This window comes from Mesoplodon bidens (assembly GCF_964165515.1).
Source record: "Mesoplodon bidens genome assembly, chromosome: 5".
NCBI lineage: Eukaryota > Metazoa > Chordata > Mammalia > Artiodactyla > Ziphiidae > Mesoplodon > Mesoplodon bidens.
In genome coordinates, this window is record NC_138161.1 from 118054782 (window position 1) to 118078650 (window position 23869).

At 38.4% G+C, this 23869-nt stretch overlaps 1 protein-coding gene across 2 annotated transcripts in view; it reads right to left on the reverse strand.

The window, feature by feature from the left end:
- Nucleotides 1-23869, reverse strand: part of SATB1 (SATB homeobox 1) — a 98449-nt gene that overhangs the window by 49278 nt on the left and 25302 nt on the right. For both annotated transcript variants that reach the window (XM_081234417.1, XM_081234416.1), the window contains exons 3-6: nt 20661-20837; nt 19760-19886; nt 18872-18995; nt 846-957 (exon numbers count right to left, since the gene is read on the reverse strand). In XM_081234417.1, the coding sequence (XP_081090543.1) occupies nt 846-957; nt 18872-18995; nt 19760-19886; nt 20661-20837 (540 nt within the window). The remainder of the gene's footprint in view (nt 1-845; nt 958-18871; nt 18996-19759; nt 19887-20660; nt 20838-23869) is intronic.

The window sequence follows — 23869 nt, forward strand, 5'->3', positions numbered from 1 at the left end:
TAAAACACAATGTAATGCTATGCATATTAAACATCCCATTCCTATATTATTTTAAAACATTTTATTTGGAAGGTACAAGAAAGAAAACCTTAATAGAAATTAAAACATTAACCTTAATCACAGTGTTTGCTTTAACGAACACTAACAAACTCAACAGGGAGAAATGACATAATCTAAATGCTAGGGTACAACACACAACTTTTATCTGTCACTTCACACTGCAGATAATTTTAATGTATTTCCTGTGTAACAAATATTGACCTAAAGTTACATGTTAAGATAGGATGCCATGGCATTGAGAGTCTAGGAATGATGCAATGGTTCTTTGGTTACGGATGGTAAAGCAGTATGCTCACCAAAGTGCCTATCTTGGGGGGCTGGAGACTATAGCTGTAAACATCACTTGATCTCAACTGTGGAGACTATAAATACAATTGAATATCCTCAAAAATTGGGTGTAAAAATTGGCACTTTCCCTTTCTCTCAAACAAAACTCAAAAGAACATAAAAGCATGATTTATCTCTGAGAGAACCCACAGCCAATATTAGTTATTCAAGGCCTGGTTAGGTCTTCACTGAGATGTTAAAAAAATGACAGCTCCCCCCTCGCCTCGCCTCCATCTCCTGCATGTCTGACAACCAAGTCAGTTGGGCTGATTTAAACACAAACATTTATTGAATTTAATTATCTCATTATACTCAGACCCACTCCCCACCCTCCAAGAAACATTCTAAATTGATCTCTAATTGGGCAATCACAAGACCCGGCTTTACGTGCAACTTGGATAAACCCCCAAATGACACGTAATGGTATGTAGCCACCGCTGCAACGGTTTTCTGCTTACCCATCATATCTTTTGTCTTCTTGAAATGTTTGTACCACCTTCCAAATTCTTGACATTTTGCTGCTGAGACATTTGCATAGTAAGTGCTGTTCACAATGGAAGAAATCATACTCTGCATGAAGAGGGGGGTGGAAACAGTTGTAATACACAGCGGCACAAGACAGAACATGGACATGATTTCAATTGTGGAAACTGTAACTTTTTTTCATCAACTGAGTACCAATACATTTTTGTTTCACACTTGTAGCCTAAAGCCATGACTTCTTCAAAGTCAATAAGTAGAGCATCAAATGCTTTATTTAAGTAGAAAGCAACAGTCCACTGAGACTGGTATAAAATGATCACACCCACAGACTTTGCTCTAGTATGTATGGGACCTCCACCAATGTCATCTGTTCCTGGGCGGACAAACTTCAAACTTCCACCGATCCCAATATATCCAAATACTTGGAGGTGACTTTCTGATTGTAATTCATAAATAAATGCCACTTTATGGTTTGCTGACTAAATTCTCCATCCTTGCAACTCCCAGGATGGCCCAGGGACCATAATATCAGCATCATCTGGAAGCTTATTAGAAATGCAGAATATTGGGCCCTACCCCAGACCTGGTCAAGCAGCACCTGCATGTTAATCAGATCCCCGGGGATTTGCGTGCCCACTAAAGTTTGGGAAACACCCCTTGCACTTTCCACTCATAGTATTTGGGTTTCACTTGGAGGTAAATTAACACTGTTGCAAGGCTGACTGACCACATTTAAGAAAAGAAAAACTATTCACAAAGATCCTCTAACAGAAGAAACAAATATGCTGCTATCTTATTGCTAGCTTCATATATAGTAAAGCTTGGGTTTTGAATTTCAAACTAACCATATCATTTTAAAAAATATGCATTTCATGGTGACTCATCTCTCAAGGATACTACAAAAAAGAAAACGCCCTATTTTGTCACTTGTCTTCATCCTGCTTCTAATAACAAAAGCTTGGAAAATGGAGTCAACAGCTTAACATAGAAAAATGAAGAAAGACAATGATTTTGATGTATTACTAGTTTTGTCTTTTTTTTAAAAACCCATTTTCAACAAAGAAAAGTATTTTCTTCCCAGGAAATTTTGGTTCTGGTCATTTCAGTGATTTGATCATGGTTATTTCCAGCCACAACACTCATATTCTCTAGTAGTGGCTAAATTAATTTCCAATTGAGTCGTAGGAATAGTTAGACTTTGCAGAGCCAATCTGTCCTCCACTCCTATGTGTAGAAACATGAGAACTTACATTTCAGACTTCAGGTGGTCTATGGTGAAACGGTTTACAGAAGGCGGGGAACAACCAGAAAATCCAGTTTGGGGACAAAAGTATTTTTACATCGTTATCTTCTTTAAGCTACTTCTAATGTAGAGCTTTTTTGATTATCATTGATTCTCCTGGCATCCGTCATCAGTGTTAATTTTGTAATGTGCACACATTCCCGTAATGTGTAAACCTTGGGGATCTTTGAAGAACTTCCAATGAAGGATAAGCTGGAGTTCCATTATTGATGTAAAACATGGCTATCTTTCCTAAGAGGCACTATGATATCTTTTTTTTTTTGACACTTTCTACTGGATAGTCATTTTTACATTTCTCTAAAAAGACATTCTTAATGTGCTCATGATACTCTGCCATTAATCCAGACTAAGAGAGTCCCTCAGTCCAAGGTACAAAAAGATACTTAGCAATGTTGCCAAAACCAGACCCAGAAGATTACCTGATCCAGTTAACAATCCGTCAGCTTCAATCACACTTACTCTATTAATGATGGATCAATAAAGTCAGACACTAAGAAAACTACTGAGATGGCTGATGGATCACTGTGATTCTGCAAATGGGTGAGAGCCCATGTTCTTCTACTTTGGTCCAATTTTTTAAAAATTATTACTCTTCAACTTAGACATGCTGGCAGATTCTTAAATGTTAACATAATAGTACATGTAAATTTTAGATGCAGCTTATGTCTTAGTTTTCAGAAAAGTCTGAAATATCAAAATTTTGCTGAGGTTTTTGACAAATGTCCAGGCTACCTGACTTTGCCAATGGTTCCATCTATGAGATTTGCTCTTTGCTGCACACCTACTACGTCCCTGGCTGGTACTAGGGATACAAGGGCAGATAAGATACAGCCTCTGCCTACAAGAAGTTTACCGTCTATTAGGAAGAGACATGTAAACAGATCATTTCAATTTAATGTGATTCAGTAGAGCAAGAGTGGAAAATATATGGGGGTGGGGGAAGAAGAAAAATATACAATGTGTGGGAAAAAGAAAAAAAAAACATCTGAAATATTTTTATAAAACTAGAGCCCATATGTAACAGTGCTATGTAGTTCATTATTACCCATATGTGGAAAATAATATCCATATGTGCGTGTTCATCAAAGCTTCCCCCTGCCCTCGTTTAACCCTAAATTGGTAGGCTCTGTCCTTAAGTGACTTTCTGGTTGCTTTCTACTCTGTCAAGTGGTGCGGGCTTAGGGAAACTCTGAATAACGTAAATATTAGCCTAAGTGAGACATAAGTCAAAAGGCTAATCCACAGGTTATGATGCATGCCAAAGCAACCTTCTAGATTCTCTATCTTTCTGTGCTTTTAGGGGGCCAGGAAATAGTCCATAATTCAGGTAACTTGAGGTCACCTCTATTTTTACTGGAACAATATGCAGTGATATGTCCAACTAAACTGCTCAGACAGCCACCGCATGAGACATTTGTTTTCCCTGTGGTAAAATCCCCATTGAAGGCTTAGGTATGGCATCTAACTAGGTCTATGAGTTTTAAAGGCAGGGAAGAGAGATTTCAGAATCTTGGGGGGGGGGCACATGGTATTTGAAAGATCACATTCAGTCCTGTTATCTTAAATTTGGAAAATCATAAAGAAACACCTCTTGTTTTGATAATACAAAGAAGAGAAAGTCAAGATTGATAATACTTTCCTATGGGCTGAGGATGGATAGGGGGTAGGTAAATGAAGATCCATGTTTCTGAGAAAGAACTTGGGATTCTTCTGTCAACCAAAAGGAGATACTATGTAGTTTAAAAAGATAACTAACTAAAAAGATTACTCACTAAGCTATGAGTCCATGCAGGTCTGGGGCTCTGTATTACTTTCCAGCCCAAATGCCTGGCATGTATTAAATACACACTGAATGTTCATTTGATGAAGCAGAATGAGCTAAACCTGCATTCAAGTCCAAGATGTATCACACACTGGTAGTGTGACCTCGGTCAGATTTATTGACCACTACGACAATTCCCAGTACTAAACGGGAATGTCAGCAGCAGTCACCTCTTGGGGCTGTTCTGAGAACCTGTTCATATGGACATTTTTTTTTTCATTCATCCAGCAACTATCTATGGAACTCCTGCTATGTGCCTAGAACTGACCAAGTCACTAGAAAAATAATGACTTGAAGAGACATACTATCTCCACTTGGACTGACAATAAATAAAACAATGAATGTGATACAATTAGCACAGAGCCTGGAACATACGGAGTATGGACTTAAGAGAAGTTAATTACTATGACAACCCTCCGCCTCCCTCTTCATTGGCTTTTATTATGTGATCACATTTCAGATCAGTCGAAAGACTATGCTTTAAATAACATATGAGTCTTAGATACAATTTTCAAATGATGTATTTTAAGTCAAAGAAATTTTCTCATGAAAGAACAAAGAGGATACAAATTAAATGATTCAGTGACAAGTCGGGTCAAGGGATAACAAGGGAAAACATCAATGAAAAAGAGCATTTCCATTTGTTTCAATATTCCAATTTGGTGGTATCTTCCAAAGCTGGCCAGTAGGTACCAGGTGGTAGCTGACAACAGGAAGATACACACCACTCCTCTGACTTATTTGATCCACGCTCTCTTCCATCTCTAGCTAACAGCTGCTCACCTAGGATACAATTTCAGTGCGGACTCCTGCAAGGCTCTTCCTGACAGCCCAAACATCCTGTACATAGAACCTCTATGGCACCCGTCACGCTGTTTATTTCCTACTAGGTGGGTGAGCCTTGGGGCTTATCTCCATACAGCCTGGACCTATCACAGGGCTGGGCACCTATTTGGTGATCGATAAAAGGCCACTGAAATAAGTCATTACTGCAGGCTACCAGAAAGTCCTCCTCTCTCTTCGTTTTCTTAAAGGTCAAAGGTAAGGTTAGATTAATTGTCACAGGGAATCTTTTTGATCCATCAGTTTTAGCTGTCAAGCTTGAACTCAAAGAGTTTGAGAAACCTTTGTTCTTGAATTTGCAAGAGCTCCCTTCCAGGTTTTTGAAGTTACTTCCTCACAGATGTCTTGGAAGTCACGGAGCTCGGTGCTCGTGTTCTCCCAGATCTCCGGGTGTCTATTTATACGAGCTTTTCCAAAGCACCGGGAAAAGGGCACGACTTGCCTGGCAAGTCTTCTTATTTGGTGGCCAGTCTGGGGAAAGCATCCACGTTCAGGGACTAAAATAACCAGGCTGATAAAACTCCTTCGGTTTAAATCCCAAGTTCAAATGCTACCCAGGAACACAAACCAAGGAAGAGGCCCCAGCTTCCAGCGTCAGGAAATACAGTTTGGAAGTCGGCAGAAATTGGCTGTGGGTCTCCTAACCCCAGTGTGACACAATATTCTCGTCCTAGGAGCCAAGTTGTAAGCTTTTCTAAGATCCATAAAGCACATGTCTGCGCCCTATGAGGAGCTCCGGCTCTTTCTGAGAGTCTGCTCGAGTTCCGATCTGAAAGAATGCCATCTTCACAGAAACCCTGGTTCTCTAGAATGATACCATCTGCCACAGGCTGAGCTTCCTTTTCAGCCAAATACATTATTTATAACCTTTCTAATTGTGAAAAGGTAAGGGTGGAATTTTTCTACAGCCTGACTTTGATATGGTTAGAACATTCTGAACCTTTGCTCTCAAATACTGCAGGTCTCCGCGTTTGAAAAACAAAAAACAACCCCCAAACCCATAAGGAATTTGGTGGAGGTTACATAATTTTTTCAACATATTCTATCCTGTCAACCCCCCGCTAGAATAGGACGTACACTGTTAAGTATGTATTTATAACACATTTAGAAAACCGAAGGAAGAGAGTTTTTTTTATTTTTCTCCTTGGTCATCTTAGGAGCCAAGGAAGAGGTTGGGGGGAGAGGTGAGGCCTTCTGAAAAAAAGGTTCATCAACTGGGGAAAAGGCAGTGATCTGATTACCCTTAAAATTGCTTTGCTGTGCCTTTAACATCAACAAAAAAACCCACCCCCAAACAATGCTAATCAGGTTATTCAATCATTTAAACCAAAACTGTTCATGCTTTTCTGCCAAATCAACCAACCACAGCAAAATCTGTTATCTCTGATTGCTCAGCTTCCAGTCAAAAAACCAGTTAACCCCGACTATACCAAAAGTTTTCCAAAATACCCTCAAAGCGCTGCGTGCTCATGGAGAAGAAAGAGAAAGCCATGCCATCTTTAAAGGGTAATTGGAGCGCTGGACCCTATTTGCATATTACAGTTCACTCTAATAAACTACACAGCCTGTACCGGAAGCCAGCAGGTCCCTAGCGTTCATGTGATCTCCATACAGGCTCTCCATGCACAATTTTTTTTTTTTTTTAAACAGGGCTATGATATCATGATCAAAACTTACTAAAGACTTGTGGATGGTCTGACTGAGGTGGGAAGAGGTGCCAGAGCCTCTACAAAATGGTGGTTCACCCAAGTTTAAAGCTTTCAGGCTCCATCAGCAGAGAGGGCAAAAGCTACAACATCTTATTTACACAATTATCTAAATACGATTAAACAGCTGATGGACAAATATTAAACTGGAAAATGTATAGTCATTTCAGCTTAATGTAATCCTCTTTCTGTAAACACCCAAGATGATTTTTTTTCAACCAGAACAGTCCTGACATCTCATAAGCCTAAGGGTGAATAGCAAGAGATTGTTTTTGATAGTTATAAATATTCAAAAGACATGCAGACCATCTGCTTTCATAATACAGGTAAAGCAAGACTGAAATGGGGACTGCTGTATAAAAATGATTCTTTTAACAAAGTCTTCCTCTCCTCGAAAACTATAAAGACAGATGTCAAAAACTGTTTACACAGAGCAATCAGGAGTGTGCAAAATGTAATATTCCTTTTACACACAGTGCTTGCTAAAGAGATTTTTTTTTCCTTTTTCTTCCCATCTGTGTGTTGCAACACATTTCTACAAGTTAAAAACATTTTTTTTTCAAACAGAGATCTCATGAATACCCAAAAACATGCTATCTGGTTTCTGAATGCTAATTAATTTCAACTAAGGAATCTGAATATCTTGTTCTGTAGGAAGGAATGTATGTTTTGAATCGGAATACTCCAGAGACACAAGGGAAATCATCTTGCACAGGTTTAATTCTGTAAGGCGATTTTTCATGGTTCTACCTTGTCTGTAATATATATCTGGTACATCCACGTCTTAAATGAAAGCACATCACTGCTAATGTCTTTGGCATAAAGTCTAAAATAATTGTTTTCTGAAATAAATGTCCGTGCGTGCAGAATGTATATACAGAAACCTTTAACTTCTCAGGCGACACACAGTGATGCTTTATAAAGCCCCGCAGTTAATTTTCAGGGTTGGAACACTAATCTTGACAGTAACCTTTTTATGTATTGTATTAATGGCACAGAGACATTAAGCACCTTTTTATAATTTTCAATAAAATGAGCATTTACTGAACAATCTGTCAAACTGCTGGCTCTCTATTCTTTCACATTTTTATTTTTTGACAAGTGTAACTTCACACACTCGGCTGGCCCTCCCCTTTCTCTAGGTCCGGCCTGCCTATGGCCTGAATTTTCACAGCAGGTTTTTAGATGCGCGTGGGAAACTTAAAGGTCAAATTTTAACTTCAGATCAAATGGAATCAACTCCACATTCAAACACTGTTTTAATAGGGATTCTCAGTAAATGGGGTTTTCTTTTCATCCCAAAGGATATCAAACACTACAAACAAGGCATCATAGGAGATGGTGACATGGAACGAATTTGTTGAAAATTCACAGGTAGTCCCCATCTGGTATTGAGGGAGGGGTGGGGAGGGGAGGACGGGAATCGGGTTTCAATTTATGTGAAGCAAATGGCAGGATTTCTAAGTGTCATATTCTGTTTGTGATGTTAGCTTATGTTCCCCAAATCTTTCCCTCTGGGTCCTTTATTGCTTTCTAAGCTATTCTCTTGGGAGATACAACTGGGGCATACTCGGCATCTCGATTTGTTGAGAAGAGACTAATCACTTGTAAATTTTACTTAAACTCCAGTTGTCATAGTTATGGCTCTTGCCATCTTGATCAATCCCGGTGCCTGAAAATGGCATCGTCACACAGAGTCACCCTTGTATCGTGCTAAAAATAGAAACTCGGTACAAAGCTCCAAAGGAATACAAAAGGAAGCACAAAGAGAACCTGGGCAATTCTGTTTTAATTCTCTTACTACATTTCCTAAAGATGAAAATGTGACCGTTTCGAAGCACAGGAATTTTATGTAATGGTTTAAATAGCCAATTCATCATGTTTAAAGGAAATGCTGGCTCACAGTTCGTATGGCTTTTCCGCATAATTAAAGTAATTTTACATAAGGCCCAGATAATATCTTTTGACCAGATTCTCTATTCTATCTTTTTGTATAAGTATCCGTCTAGATCGTTCTTAACGCTACTGAAACCTTCTTATTCAAAAGAATTGAATACGTTGGTAAAGAGCTTAAATTAGAAAATATTTGCTAAAAAGCATACTGTTGTTACTAAGGGCATGTAATATTTCAAACTAACTGCACATAGAGGCTTAGGTTTGCTCATCTGCAATATGAAGGGAAATGAACTAGATAATCTGCAAGGAACTAGATAATCTGCAAGGTCCCTTCTAACAGCTTGAAGATTCTATGAGATCTGTAGGCATTCCCAGACACAGGTCCTACAGGGTCTCCTTTAGTGACTAAAGAAGATGCGATTGTTATACCCATCATCCACTCACTGTGCAGACATCCCCAACTACAGTTTTATTTTTTAGGAAGGTTGGAGTCCCTCAGTATCTTGCTTATAATATGATTATTAAAAATATACTATCATTAAATTAAACATTACACTACTCCAAATAGAATTTTCACAAGTTTTTCATTAGATAAATCTAATGAGTTTTATTTGATTTTATAGCAAAAATCATTTCCTAAGATTCTAAATCTTGAGAACTGGGAATGCTTGCTTCTTCTTTCTCTGATGGCCCTTGTGTGGTTAAATCTCCCATTCTCTATGGAGATTAAGATTTCTCATATCTGTACTTAGAAATAGCAGAAAAAGACACCAAATTTGTATTAAATTCCAGAGGTCCTAAATAAAGCATTTTGAGAAACTTCAAGCCACAGAGTGAAAAAAAGAACTAAAGTAGTCTGAACAATCCATTTTTCCAAAAGTAAATACTAGAATTAGACTCTGTAACTCTTCACAGATTTTATATGCCTTCCTTCCTTGTATGAACGTTATTAGATTTTTAAGCCACACTGCTTAAAAACTGGGGAGAAAAGTAGGACTGCTTTTTAGCTTTATGGGGCCAAAGACTTTCTTTGGGAGTCTCATGAAACCATGGAAGCTCTCCCCACATACATACTCCCCCAAAGAGGCTTGGAAATTCTGGGTCTGCACAGACCCTTGGGAGCCCACTGCGTGGGCAGCAGATCACACCCAGATCTGATTCAAGATTTCACAGGAGACTGAGGGCTAAACCATGTCCTTGATTTCTGTGTTTTATTAGTTGTTAGCTGTTAGCCGAGATTTCCCACGTCTACTAAATAAATATAAACCAATGTCACCTCTAGATGAGGTCATAGAGAAAAATCAAATTAACCTAGCTCACCTCTATCAGTATTATGAAAATGCTTTACAGTTTAGGAAAATGCCATATACTGGTAATCACCTCTTTGGGAGTTATGGTGAAATGGTAAAAAAATGTGCTGGACGGGCTGTCCGTCATGAAGTAAGGAGCTCAGTCCATCACCGGGGGCATGAGAGCCAGGCTGAGCTGGTGCTCCTGCAGAAGGGTGGACAAACCAAGCCCCTGAGGCCTGTTCTGGAATGGCTCAACACTTATCTCCACTTGCAGCTCTCTCTAAATTCAGGTGATTCTGGACCTTCACACCGCTGACTTTTACTCATTATATGTTTATAGCCCCAAACGGAGTCTCCAATGCCAAATGGGGCCTCTGGAACCTCAGCTGAGGGAGGGACATTGTGAGCTAACACGGGGTGGTACTAACTGCTGGCATTTCCAGCTTGGCAGTGTCAGCATCTTGGTCTATAAATCATTTGATTCTGCTATTGGCATTCCCCCCGCTTTATATTTTTCTTAAAAAATGAGAAATAGACAAACATAAATAAATAGACTAATAGTAAAAAAGCATGGATCTCAAATATAATGCAATTGAGACAAAATGAAACCTATTAGCCAAGCTGAAATACATAGTTGATTATAAAAGAAAAATTTTAAATGTGCACGGAAATATGTTGTTAAAGAGTGTGCTTAACAGTGACGTGTAATTAGGTCTTTTATAGCAGTTTTTAGATCTCTGGGTCCCTTGTACCTCCCAAGACTATTGTTCTGCTTACAAACATAGAAGTTTTGTACATATACTCAAGAACATTAACAATATAAGCAAAAATATGGGACAGCTTGGAATATCAGTAGGTTTTCTTAGAGGAAAATGTAGAAGTAATTTGCTCTTGGTAAGGTAAATTAAAAATTCAGAATTAAGTGTAATAGGAAAAATATTTTGTAAAGTAGGATATTACAGATAAGACTACATATAAAATACCACTAACAAAACTACTGACATAGTTTATAGGCTCATGAAATAAACATGATGAAAATTCTATGAGGCTGTTTAGGTTTGACAAATATGCCTGAGATCCTACTATGTGTCAGATCTCTGAATGTAATGATGAATAAAACTTAGTCCCTTTGTGACCATCAATTACAGTGTTCTCAGAGAACGGAGTTAGTCCACAGATAATTACAAAACAAAGTGGAAAGTGCTATTGGGGGGGCATAAAGGAGGGACAGAGCTTTGGATGTAGGGAGTAGGGGGTGGAGGGTAGTTAAAGGAAGGAACACTGGGAAAACTCACATCCAGAGGACAGTCCACACCAGGCATCTTTGACACTGTCCAGTCTAAGATACCACATCTGCTTAACTTTCAAATGTGCTTATTTAAAGCATCATGCTTGAGTCTTCTCCCACTTGCATTTTAAGATGCATCAGACCTTTATACTGATTCTAAGGATGGCACTAAAAGCATTCCTTAAAGGTTAGAATGAGTTAGTTATAAAACGGCCCTTTAATTTTTTCACAAATGAAAAGTTCTTGGTTGTTTCCATAAAAGTGACACTTGTATCAAAATCTTCTATGTTAGCAACAAAGTTTCTTAGACCCACAAGTGCCATTTCAAACTCTCAATCCCCACGCTGTAGAAAAACAAGTAACGTTATACTGTACTTTAGAACTGAGGGCTGTTCTAAATGCTTTACAAGTATTAACTCATGTAATTCTCCTAACAATCCTGAAAAGTTGGTACTATTAGCTTGCTACTTTATAGATTTAAAAAATGAGGCATGGAAAGTCACTCGCCTGAATTTACAGAGCGGTAACGACAGAGCTCACATTCTTGACTCCCATGGAACGAATGCTATTAGCTTACTAATTATGTGATGGCAAAGAGTTGCTGATGAAATATATCACTTCCAAGGATAGTTCCGTTAAGAAATAAAAAGAAAATGAGATCGAGCTCTGACCTATGTTAACATAATCGAGGAGATTCAACACATTTGGGGAAATATTTATCGTGACGTTTCATAAAGTTAATACTCGTTTTGGTTTGCTCCACGTTTTTCAGTTGCATAGGAATAAACGCTGGATTGATAGTAAAATGGGACAAGCCTGGCACAGTCGGGTGGTACCTAATGAGGAAATACCCTGTCTTGTCATCTAGATAAGAATGTGATCTCAAACGGTGCTAACAATTAAAGCTTTAATCGTTCTTAACTTTCAACATCATTTGCCTCTTTAACCTCTTTGAGTAAACTAAATTAGATTAGCATTTTCATGGGGAAATATTGCCATACAAGAGAATAGTCTTTTGAAAAGGAGAAAGAAAAAGATGATGACTAAAGAGGATGAAGTTTTAGAGTAAGAATGAGAGAAAAGAAAAAGATTCTCAAGTCAGCCACCTTCTCTACAATGCGGAATTCTGTAGCCTCCTGAATTGTCCATAATGGAACTCCAGCACCCCATAATAATACTGCATATTAGAACCCACTACAATCTTACATTTCTGTAGCGCCCTTCATGCAAGGATCCCAGGGTGCTTTACAATCATTATGAGTTAAAATTAAAACTAAAGCACATACAATTCCTAATAGAACCGTTTTAAAAATGCTAAGCAGAACAAATAACTTTTAAGTCTAGATTTAAAAGTCCCAACAGCAAGAGCGTTCCTTATTTCAATTGGCAATGAACTGCGGAGCCTGGCTGACGCTCTCTCCTGTTATGTTAAAGGCTCTGTTATGTTTTTTAATACTCAGAGCACCTTACAATCCAGCAGTTTCCAAAGAAAGAGGAAAAAATCTGGTGCGTGTAGTATCTGTTTTGATTATTCTGAATTTAGGGTTTTCTGTTTGTTTGTTTATGAGCTTGTTTGGGACCAAAATCTGCCATGAAATAAAACAGGTTTAAAAAGCAAATCCAGATAAAGCCCAACTTGAAATTTACGTAGTCATTCCGACAAAAGACACTCCAAAAGCACTTTAAAACTAGCTGTTTGAGTAAAAAAATCTGACTGATTAGCATGATTTGGTTAACTTTTTAAAAAAATTACAAACTAGCATTTAATAGGCTTTCTCTCAGGCCATGTCTACTCCTAAGCCTTGGAAGTATTTATTATTCTGCAAATCAGAAAAAAATAGGGGAAATGCACTCATGATATGGTAATTTTCCTTGCATTAGTGATTTTGAGGTCAGAGGAAACCTGTTCAGATCTAAAACAAAGCATAGGTAAAAATCTATTAAGTGAAAATGAAGTGCTTACACATTGTCAAAGCACCCTCTAAATTGGCATGGCTTAAACTCTTTTATGTTTTATTCTTGTGAAAAGATAGTGGCCATAAAATATCTGAGATCAATCCATTTGAAGTTAGATGCTTTATTAAGTTTGGCTTTTTTGAAAGGTTACAGGGAACTAATGTCAAGCTACAGTAAAACCCTTATGTATATAAACCGGCTAAAAATGAGCCTGATAGATGAGACACAAAAAAGCAAATTTGTAATTTGGAGGACACGTCTATTGTAGATGCTACGTATTACATTATTAACACAGAACAATATCTCACTGTCTAATTTTAAAGAGGTACTAGAGTGAAGTAATAACTGGTTCAAAAAAGGGAGACAGAAAAAGTAATCTGATGTAAGTTTAGCAATTCACACAACTGCCCATAAGACTGGTTTACCATTTCCTTTATGGATCTCGCCATTAATACAATCGCTGAAAGTGGTAATAAAATCCAATTAGTATCAAGTACTTCCATGCCTGGCAAAGCAGATATTCATAACCTTGGACAGTACGGTAAAAACTGGGAAAAGTTTTATCATTTAAAAGAGGAAAGAAAAGCTCCTACGTGGAGCTTTTCCTCAAAATATATGATATTTAATGACAAGATTTACAACATTTACAGTATTATGCTAGGAAGGGGCAGGTACAAAATCCTACAAGCACATCTCAAACAGGAAACTTTAAATAGAGCTGCCAGTTATACCCTTGGTCATCACATTGAGCCAGTGAATGACTAAGGTCTATATTTTCACATAGACTACAGAAATTGCCCACTGTTTCCCATGTAAATATCTAACATTGTCTTGGGGGTCAAAACAAAGGGCTATTAGCGCAATTATACCTACTGATCCAGACAGGATGTAAGGACGGGGAGAAGTGACTGCCAACAGAGTTCTTACAGTCAAACTTTTTGGAACCTACCAAATACCAGATTATCCCAGGAATCAGTCCCCGTGGTCTCAATCACACTCGAATACTCTAAATTAGGGGCATGACGGTATTTTTAAAGCGAGTCAATGTAAGAATGACAAAATCAAAGATACAAAAACAAAACATACGTTAAAGAAAAATTTCAGCAGTAAGAATAAATACAGTTGGAAAACTGTACGTAGTTATCAGTATTTCAGAGAAATGTATTTTATAAAACATCAAATTAGTTGGAGAAAGGTTTTTTAAAAAGGCCTCTGTCTCTATCTATCTATCTATCTATCTTTCCTTCCATCCATCCATCCGAGAATACTTGATTAAGCTCACAGGGTCTGGGTATGAATTCTCGCCCCTCTGCTTCACCTGCTCCGTAATCATGGGACTTGATTAAACATTCCATGGCTCGGGTTCCTCAACTGAAAATGGGGATATAAAACCATATACCACACAGGGTGATAGACACACTCTTGATACTGTAAAAGTACTAAATGAAACTTACTATTATTTCAACTACTAAGATGTGTCACCCTTATTACTCCATAGGAAATAGAATGCCTGTCACACAGAAGACTGTCAATACATATTTTTGAATGAATAAATATGTGAATATGTGAATAAATTTCATAGGTTAGACTCTCATGTGAAATACAATATTTGAATACTGATGTTGGATATTCTCTGGAGAAAATGTGATTATTAATGTTTATTGGAATTTTTTTAGAAACGTCATTTTGGTCCAAAAATTATGAAAAAAATAATATAAAGTACAGTTAAAAATATATATATATCTACAGCCTAACAGATAGGGATTTTTTAAATTGGTGCTTTGTATAATACAGACCGAAAACCAGCTGAACACAGGGGTTTATTAATGTCTATGGAAATGATTGTCAAGTTTCAGAGAATGGGCATGGTTAAACGCCAAGCTTCAGCAGGGCAAGGTGGCTGCTTTTTTCGCCTGTTTTGCCAATACCTAATGAAAAGTCTGACACATTCTACATCCTTAGATGCTGTCAGAAAAAGGAAAACCAAAATATCATTTTTCTCCACGTTACTTGTAACTGGAATGTTCAAATTTAAATTCATTTTATATATCTTTTGCTACTTGAAAATAAAAATGACAGTTCTCACTTTATGAGGACTCGGGCTTGGAACTCCTTTTCCCAGGTGAGAAATGAAACAGAAAGAACCGGCACCTTAAAAATATGAAAGTGGTGATGTGTGAGCGTGAGTGTGTTTGTGTACACAAATGTGAATGTGTGTGTGGTGGGGAAGGGTGGTAAAAATGCACATATATCAGATTAAAATCCCTTAGGAATATGTGACCTAAACATTTTTAGAAGGAAGACGCTAGTCTGGCAGAAGTAATAACTGACCTTTTACTTATGATACTTTTAACAAAATGAATCTATCCTTGTACTGAATGTATATATATTTATCTAATGTTCAAGTTCAATTTCTAAAACTTCAGGGGAAACTTAAATCAAAATGAAATGTTTTTTATTGTACATCAAAATATTTACTTTTTCAAATCCCAATTTGCCTTCCAAATCCACACCCTCCAAGTTCCCATGACCATAAGCTTTCTTATCTGCACGTCAGACTTTATTCTCCCTTCCTTACTTGCAGGTCAGAATACAACACCCACCTTACCTAACCACATCCACTGAAAAAAGCAAGAGTAACAACACAGCGCCCAACCTCAGATCCATAATGAGCTAAGGGTTTCTTATGCCTTAGAACAGTTTACAAAAATAAACACGTGGTAGAAAAAACAATAAATGGATGTCAATCTATTTGGGCAGATTTATGATAGGAAATCAGTCACAGAAATAAAGGTCTGAGTTATAAATCAAACCCCACCCACACTTAATGGAATTTCTGCGGCTAGAGAAAACCTTGCAGATTATCCAAGAAAACATTACTGCAGGAAAACCTAAGTCTTCATTTTAAAATCAACACGTTAAAACACATCCTTGGGAAAGGACTTTGGGGTCAGTCACTAACCAGCATTTTGACTTTAATCTCTGGGAAAGATAACATCTTCTAGTTCTAAGATTCGAAGTGCAAACTGGACTTGCTCTTTGCAAGTAGGGGACAATCCTCCTGGGAGCACTGGAGGCGTGGCCTGCCAGACACCACAGGCAAATTCCTGGGGCTGCCCCTCCCCTTTCCTCCTGGCCACTCCTCAGTAAAGGGAATCTCCTTGCCCACAGGGTGGACATTCTGCTCAGCATATCATTAAGGGACCCAATGGCTATATTCAAGACTGGGCTATTTTACCATATTAAACAAAACAAAACCCTTAATGTACAGCAAAATGGGCATGCTGAATTGTATGCTAAAAGTTCTCACGTGAATGAATCAAAACTCCACGGGAGGGGAAAAAATCTTAAGCTGTAGCATTTCTTGGTGTTAGGTCCCATTTTGTACAAGACTGAGGCCGTATTTATTTGCTAGGCATTTTTCACCACAGCATCTTCATCACCAAATCTCACCAGGGAGGAAAAAAAGAGCAGTTTTACCAAGCTCATCATATATTTGGGGCTGAGGCCTTAGAGTGTCTGCATTTCCTCTAACTAATAACTTCTGACAGAAGAGAAAATAAAGAAGCAAATGGAAAATAGTCCATAATTAAAACATTCCGAATTGAGTATCAGATTCACGAATTCATTCTAGAGAAATAGAAGATGATGCAGCAGAATATAAAATAACCCCCTCATTTAGAGAACAAGTTGCACTTTTTCATAATATTAAATACTAAATTAATTTCAAATGTTTGCTGCCACTGCTGAACGATGTATACTTTTTTTTTTAAAAGAAAGGAAGATTGTAATTACAACTGATGTTGAAGTTACAGCCTAGTTTCACCACTTAAGGATGACAGCAGGGTCCCCAGCTACCCAGGCCCACATGTTCCTCTCGAGGCCTCTCTATGGAAATTCACCCATGTCTGACTCCAAAACCAAGTCCTGAATTTCATTTTGTCAATTCTGTTTAACATTATAATAGTTTGTATTCAATTCATTTCCCATGATAACATTAAGTAAACTCACAATTGTATTTATAAGCTATAGTGAGGTAGAGTTTATTGGTTGAATGTTGATGTCATTTAACAATTAGTTCTCACTGCCTGTTTCAATAAATACTTATACTAGCATCCTCTTCTCCGGCTCACAGTAAATGGCTTAAATCTCTGCCTTCCCAAATCAATGGGACACTTAGTAACATCAAGATACATGAGATTCCTATACTGGGTATTTATACGTATTTTAACGCTGAGTTAAACAAACAAACAAACAAACAAACCAGCCTTTAATTCTAGGACATTTCAAATTTTCAAATGCTGAAACCAAGTGACAAACTATCTGGAGTTGTCTGCAAAATCCAAAGCCCCAGAGGTAAGAGTCACCTGCTTCATTATATCATCCTATTGATTTAACTGTGTTTAATTAATTTAAATTACTTTTATTCAATGGTTATAAATTCACATCCTGCCTACTCCAAGGGTGAGAGAGAGAGAAAGAGAAGATCAGCTAAAATGACAAAAAGACTTTGCTCTGATTTTCAAGAAACGGACACTTAACACCAGAGAATATTTTACCTGTGGCCATAGCTTACCTTAAAAGAATATAAAAAGCCATCATTAATTGAAACTTAATTCATTTGCTTCATCCCTATAATTGCTAACAAATAACAAAGTAAAGCTGTTGACTGTAACGCAGCAAACCTGCAGTGCATGGAGGTTCCATGAAACAGCAGCACAAAAGGCCACAACCTTCCTTCCTAAGGTACCCATGTATCTTCACGGCCATCACATTAGAAACACATTTTGAGAATATCTCAGTTGCAGAAATGTTTACAGCACTCATACAGTTCAAGTCCAAATGACTGACAGACTAACATTCACACTTACATTTTAAACTTGTATTGTAAGAAAAAACGTTAAAAATTTAGTAAAAATCTAGTCAGACCAGCACTTCAGCTATACTCTATGGTGGCGTGACCTTCACTGGTGTGGGCACTGAGAGATGGCATTACGACACAGTTACGTCGTGACCACACGAGCAACCCATGAAGAGCGGGTTCACAGCATCCTTTCTTTTTTATTTGAAATCAGCTCTGCATCATCAAAAGTGATGTTTGGCTTTACATTTAGAAACAGAGGCAATCTCTCAGTAGAGTTTTAATTGCCCCTCTACCAAAATTCACTCTAAAAACTCGAGTACAATAATAATAAATCTTTGTCTCATTTCAAAAATCCCTGATGGTATGACAGGCGTCTCAGAGGAAAACATATGATCCCACTAAAAAAAAAAAAAAAAGCTGGGGCGGTGGGGGGAGGGCGGTAAACCAATGCCATAAAACTGGTGACAAAATCCTGATGAATAATAACTATTTAACCTTTAGTTACAGGGAAGAGATCTCTGTTCTTACTTAAAAAAATTTTTTTTTACTAATGCTATTTCTTCTTCTTTTTTTTTTTTTTTTGGTAATGAACAAAGTATCCAAAAACTATACTATACTCGTTTTATTGAGGTAGCATGGTACAGTTTTGAACATTAACACTTCCAGTGCCCTTCCCACTCACCTAGGGGTGCCTGGAAGTTATACCACCTTTATTCCCTTAAATAAAGGCTCTCAGGACAATGTAGCTTCCAAGCTCAGAGCACTCAAGAGGAGGAATCTACAATCGAGCTAGTGTAGAGTTCTGCTGAGCTGTTTTTCCTCCGCTCTTTTCCCCAAGGGAGAAAAAGTGTAAAGGCTCTGTTCAGGACGAATAGGGCATATTTTTGAAAATCACCAGCGGTCAAGTCACTTTGCCTTTTGGGGAGATTCTTGCTTCCGATGCCAGTTGCCTTAGACTATGGAACCCTATTACACCTCCAACTAGGACTGCCCACAATGTCTTATCATTTAGGACAGGCAATGCCAAGTACCTGTGAGAGGGGGCACTCCTTGGCCAAGGAACTCTGATTCATATCCTTCAGTAAGTCCTTCAGCGCGTTCCTGACGGTGGTGTGGGACCACTGTTCCGGAGGCAGGTCTTCTAGTTTGGGGCAACTATTGGAGACACAGATCAGAAAGGGGATTATGACCAGATCGCATCCTGCTGCAGAACGTTCCTTTAAGACAGACAGATTTCATTTTGCGCATCAAACAGATGCATCTGGAGATTGCTCTCGGTCTCCTGATTGTTCCGATTAGTTAATTACTTTATACAACACATCTGCTGTATCGATGCATGAATTATACATCAGCTGCCTGTGGTGGCTATTTTTTCACGTTACTTCTACCTTCCTGCTCTGATGTGCTTGGGAAGACAATTTAAGGTGTGCTGCTTTCTCACGAGCCATGGTGAAAAACGGGAACGTGGGAACACTTTCCATTCAGGACTCTGTTCATACAAGTTAAAATGGTAAAAAAATATATATATACATAAATGAAGAAGAGCTCGGCAATAGCGAATAAGGCATTCTTTCACAAAATGTACACAGATGGCACTGTTCATGATATGCAAAAATATTTTTCTCTTAAGTAAACTTTATGTAAAATGCCTTCTTGTAATGCATCATTTAATCCACTGCACATACAAAGTCTCGTCGTCTGATAACCTGCACAGATCGATGCATCTGGGGGGAAGGTTGCTTTTTAATGATAGATTGAAGTTAGGAAAATAAAGCAGAAGGGGTAAGGTAACAAAATCAATTTGGGTTAACCTTTCTGAAACACAGAGTAAATCACAACTGAAGGGTGACCAGAGATGCTTTATTTCAGATGATCAGGTAAGTAGAATGTTCTGCCCTAGAGTTGCTGTCCTGACTCACCTGTGTAACTGAATTTTCAGTGTGACCACATGATACACGTCTTGAAGCATATCTGCTACCGTAGCATCAGGGGCATCAGTCACATAAGACAGTGGGACTGGATTCCACTTTCCAACCTGGATTAGCCCTATTCCAGATAAAGAGAATATGTCACTAACTATTTTACCCTTCAGATAACATACCTAGTAGAAGGTTTGTTCTTTTTCTTTTTTAATTGCCCCCACCACAAGCAATATTGTTATTTGTTTGAATGATTCCCTTCCCTCTAAAAAGGCAGGTCAATGAAAATATTCACAGCTTAGCTTTCCAAATTGTGAAATTATGTAAATGACGGTGGGGTTGTTTATTATTTTGGAAATAAAACCCCATCAATAAAACCTAGGCAGAGGCCACATTTTCCTAACTTGCAGGAAGTTCTAATAAGACATAGCTGAACCAGTTCTAAATGGCTTTACGATTTAGATAAGATTCTCTACTGCAATGGGAATCAGCACTGAAAAATACTTTACAGCCCATAAAACCATCAGAAACAGAATAAAAGAAACAGAACTAGATATTCAGTCATAAATGCAAATTGACTCTCAACAGTCCATCTGCTCAAATACGTTCCTCACTTCCTTGTGGGTCCTCAGTGGAGCAGATTATTAAGGTCAATAAGCATACTAATGATTCAGCTGAAGTAATTTAAAAAAAAAAATCTACCTCGACATTCCACATGAGCAAAATGTGTGTTAACTAAACCAAACTGAATTAAGCCAATTTTTTTTAAAGCCACAGTCTAGAAGGAACCCATGTAACACACAGGCTACAGTTCTTTGAATGAAAATATTCAGTTGCTTTCTCTGCAAGGTAAACAAAGGATGCCAAGCAATTTTTCCAACCCCACGTCTGCATTATTTACCTTTGGCCTGGGCAGCAGAGCTATGCGAATAACCCAGAGACAGCAAGGCCATTTCAATCAGCTGGTTGAAAAGCATATCCTTCCTCACCAACACAAATTCTGCATGTTCCTCCTTGCAATCATACTCAATGGCATTTTCATAATGTTCCACCACGCAGAAAACCGGTAGCATGGTTCCTATCAAGGACACAGAGAAAAAGAGACGCAAACCAACGATCTTCAGAAATACAGTCTGGGGGGAGGAAAAACGAAGCCGTGAAAATAAATCTTCAACACAGTGAGAGAAGGGGCGGCTGTGTTTCCAAGGCAGACAGGGCACAGAGATCCAGGCGTGCACACACACACACACACACATACACCTGCCTTTATTTTTATTTTTTAAGTTGTAAGAGAAATATTGAAACAGAATGTGAACTTGGACCTGAGGTAACTTGGGCTCTGCTTTAATTTTAACAGTGCGTTTCCCCACATCAATTAATGCAGAACTACCTTTCTGATCAAATCATAAGGCTGATGAGAGGGGAGCCAGGGTCTCGTCTGACCTGCTGTGAGTGGTACCCGGTATGCAAACGCAATTCGCTACACTTGTCCTCAAAAGAACCCACCTTTGGGCTTGCTACACACTTTTGTTAACATTAAATGTTCATTGTCTGTATCCAAACAAATTATATTTGATGATAAAATTATTAGCATTTTCCTCCTTTTTTAAGACCTTGACTTTAACGAGTCCATAGAAGAAACACAAAACTTAACCAAACTGATGTTCAAAATACATGATTTCAATATGTGCATACTGTAGATGAATAAGATTTTACTCTGATGGCTACTCATTTAATCTACCCGACTAAAAAGATATCACAGTAACCATGTCTTTAAAATGAACAATCTTTGCTATAGCAAATGGGATAAAAATGAGAGGAAAGGAAACTGGCCTCATCAGGGCATCTTAGGATACAGGAATCTGCACAGACTTGAGGTGTTCTCTCTTTATTTACTGTAATCACACGTAATAACTCAGTAGCCAGATGATTAATAAACACAGGCCACACCACTGTTAGCAAAGAGGCTTCTAGAAACAGAAATCACGGAACGTGGTAGTACTCGAGGTGTTTATGCAGCGCACTGTCAGACTTCCAGTGATAAACGGAAAAGGGTTAAAAGCAGATGCATCTGAACTGTACTGTGGCAAGCTGCCAGGAGGTATCATCTTTAGCATAAATGGTGACTAGGGTTACTTTAACAGGGCACCCAGGATCCCCAATTAGTGCTCTCACATGAATGCCTCTATAAGCTCTGCCCTTTGGACTCACAGAATCCAACCAACTTCTGAAGGTGTCGAGTGCCTGCCAAGCAGAGATAAAAATCAGGATTTCCTCCTGACACTAGGGATGCCCTTTAAAAACGCCCTCTTTGCTTGCTGCTGCTGAACAAAGCCGGCAGTAAAAGCAGCTACATTTTTCTACGTGTGCATCTACCCCACAGCTTCAGTGAACTGTTCACAAGAGATTCTAGCTCTGACAAATAAATCCCTTTAGGTTTACTTAGAAAGGCTCGCAAACTCATTTGAAGGGACCCAACAGGCTAGGGAGGAAAAACAAGCTGCGGAGCTTGCCAATATTCATGTCACTCATTCGGCTGTTTTATACCAGAGAGAGAACCCATCAGGGATCAGAAAGAGACTGGGGGAGACCACAGCAACAACAGCAGTGTGCAAACTGGTGATTTCTTCCTTGGCTGGAAGGTACTTTGGCAAAACCTTCTAAACAAATAAACAAAAACCTCCAACCCCTTTTCTTAAGGTGTGCTTTCTCATCCCGGCCCGCCTTTTTACCTAGCACATGTCAAACAGAAACCCTGCACTTGAAAAAGATTTAAAAAAATACTACCACCACCACCAAAAGGCTGTAGGAATTTTGTTGCTTGAAGTAAGCAGAGAAACTTCTACAATTAAACTGCATTTTTAAAATGGCACTATGAATGCAATGCTTAAAAAAAAAAAAAAGCACTTGAGCAGGAAGTGAAATTACTGTACTTTGGTTTCTCCTCCCCCTGTCCTGAGGTCTTCAAAGAATTGGGTTACTAACACAACAAAAACATACACATTGATTTCTCCTCTTATAGAATGATACAGACCTCTTCTGCGCTTTGCTTCTCCTGAGACCTATGAAATTAACTGTAGGTTTTTCGAATTGTTGAAATATATGAGAGTTGTTTTGGACTTTATTTAGAGGGGCCCTGTAAGGTCATTAAGGTGGCTACTGATAAAGCGACAACAGTAGCCTTTAATTCCCAATCTAGCTGCTAAACCTTCCAGCAAACTGTCACATTGTCCGCCGGATGCTGGGAGTCAAGCTGAACAGGGGACTTCTCTGAACTGTCTGATTATTTGTGTAAGTGCTGGATGAGGCTTCCAACTCCACCAACTTCATAACCTTCCAGCATGGAAAGGGGAGTGCGCTGGTCACTGCTGACTGCTAAAAATACCCCATGATTTAAACCTGAAGGCAGTCTTAGGAGCTTTTGCTGAAGGTTTATGAGCCTGTGTAAACAGCACGTCTGCCATAAGGAGCAGTGAAGTCTGTAGAATCCTTGTCTAAAACTGTCCTGGCATTAAAGTTTGCTGTGCAAATATCACATAATACCAGAGACAGCTGAAATCTCCTATTTAGGAATTTATGGAACTTACATGTTTGCAGGCGTCAGAAAGTCTTTTTTATAGAGCCCCAGTGCTTCGCAGTACAATATTAATGCATTCTGTTTGAAAAAGCCGTAATAAATTATATTTTTAATGCTCTTACTCTGGCTTTCTTAAGATGCATACATTCTTGGCAAACAATCAATAAATAGGGTAATCATGAGGAGAGGCCAAAGAATTTGCTGAAGTGCTGTTTTTCCATTTTTAATAGATAAAGATCTAACAATACGGACTGCTGTGTCTGTTCATTTCAGGATCAATATATTCTTTGTTTTCGCCAAACCAAGGAAAAAATAAATGATTGTATGATAAATGTTATGCATCAAACACAATGAAATTCCTCTGCCTGCTAACTTTATCTACTTAATATTCTTGGTTGCTACAAGATGGCATTTTTATCCTCTGCTTTAGCAAATGTAAGGAAAAGCTGAATCCTATACACAGTTATTCGGAGACAAATAAAGACCTTCTAAGGCCCACACATTACGCCCAGGATAGGCAATGATTTATAGAA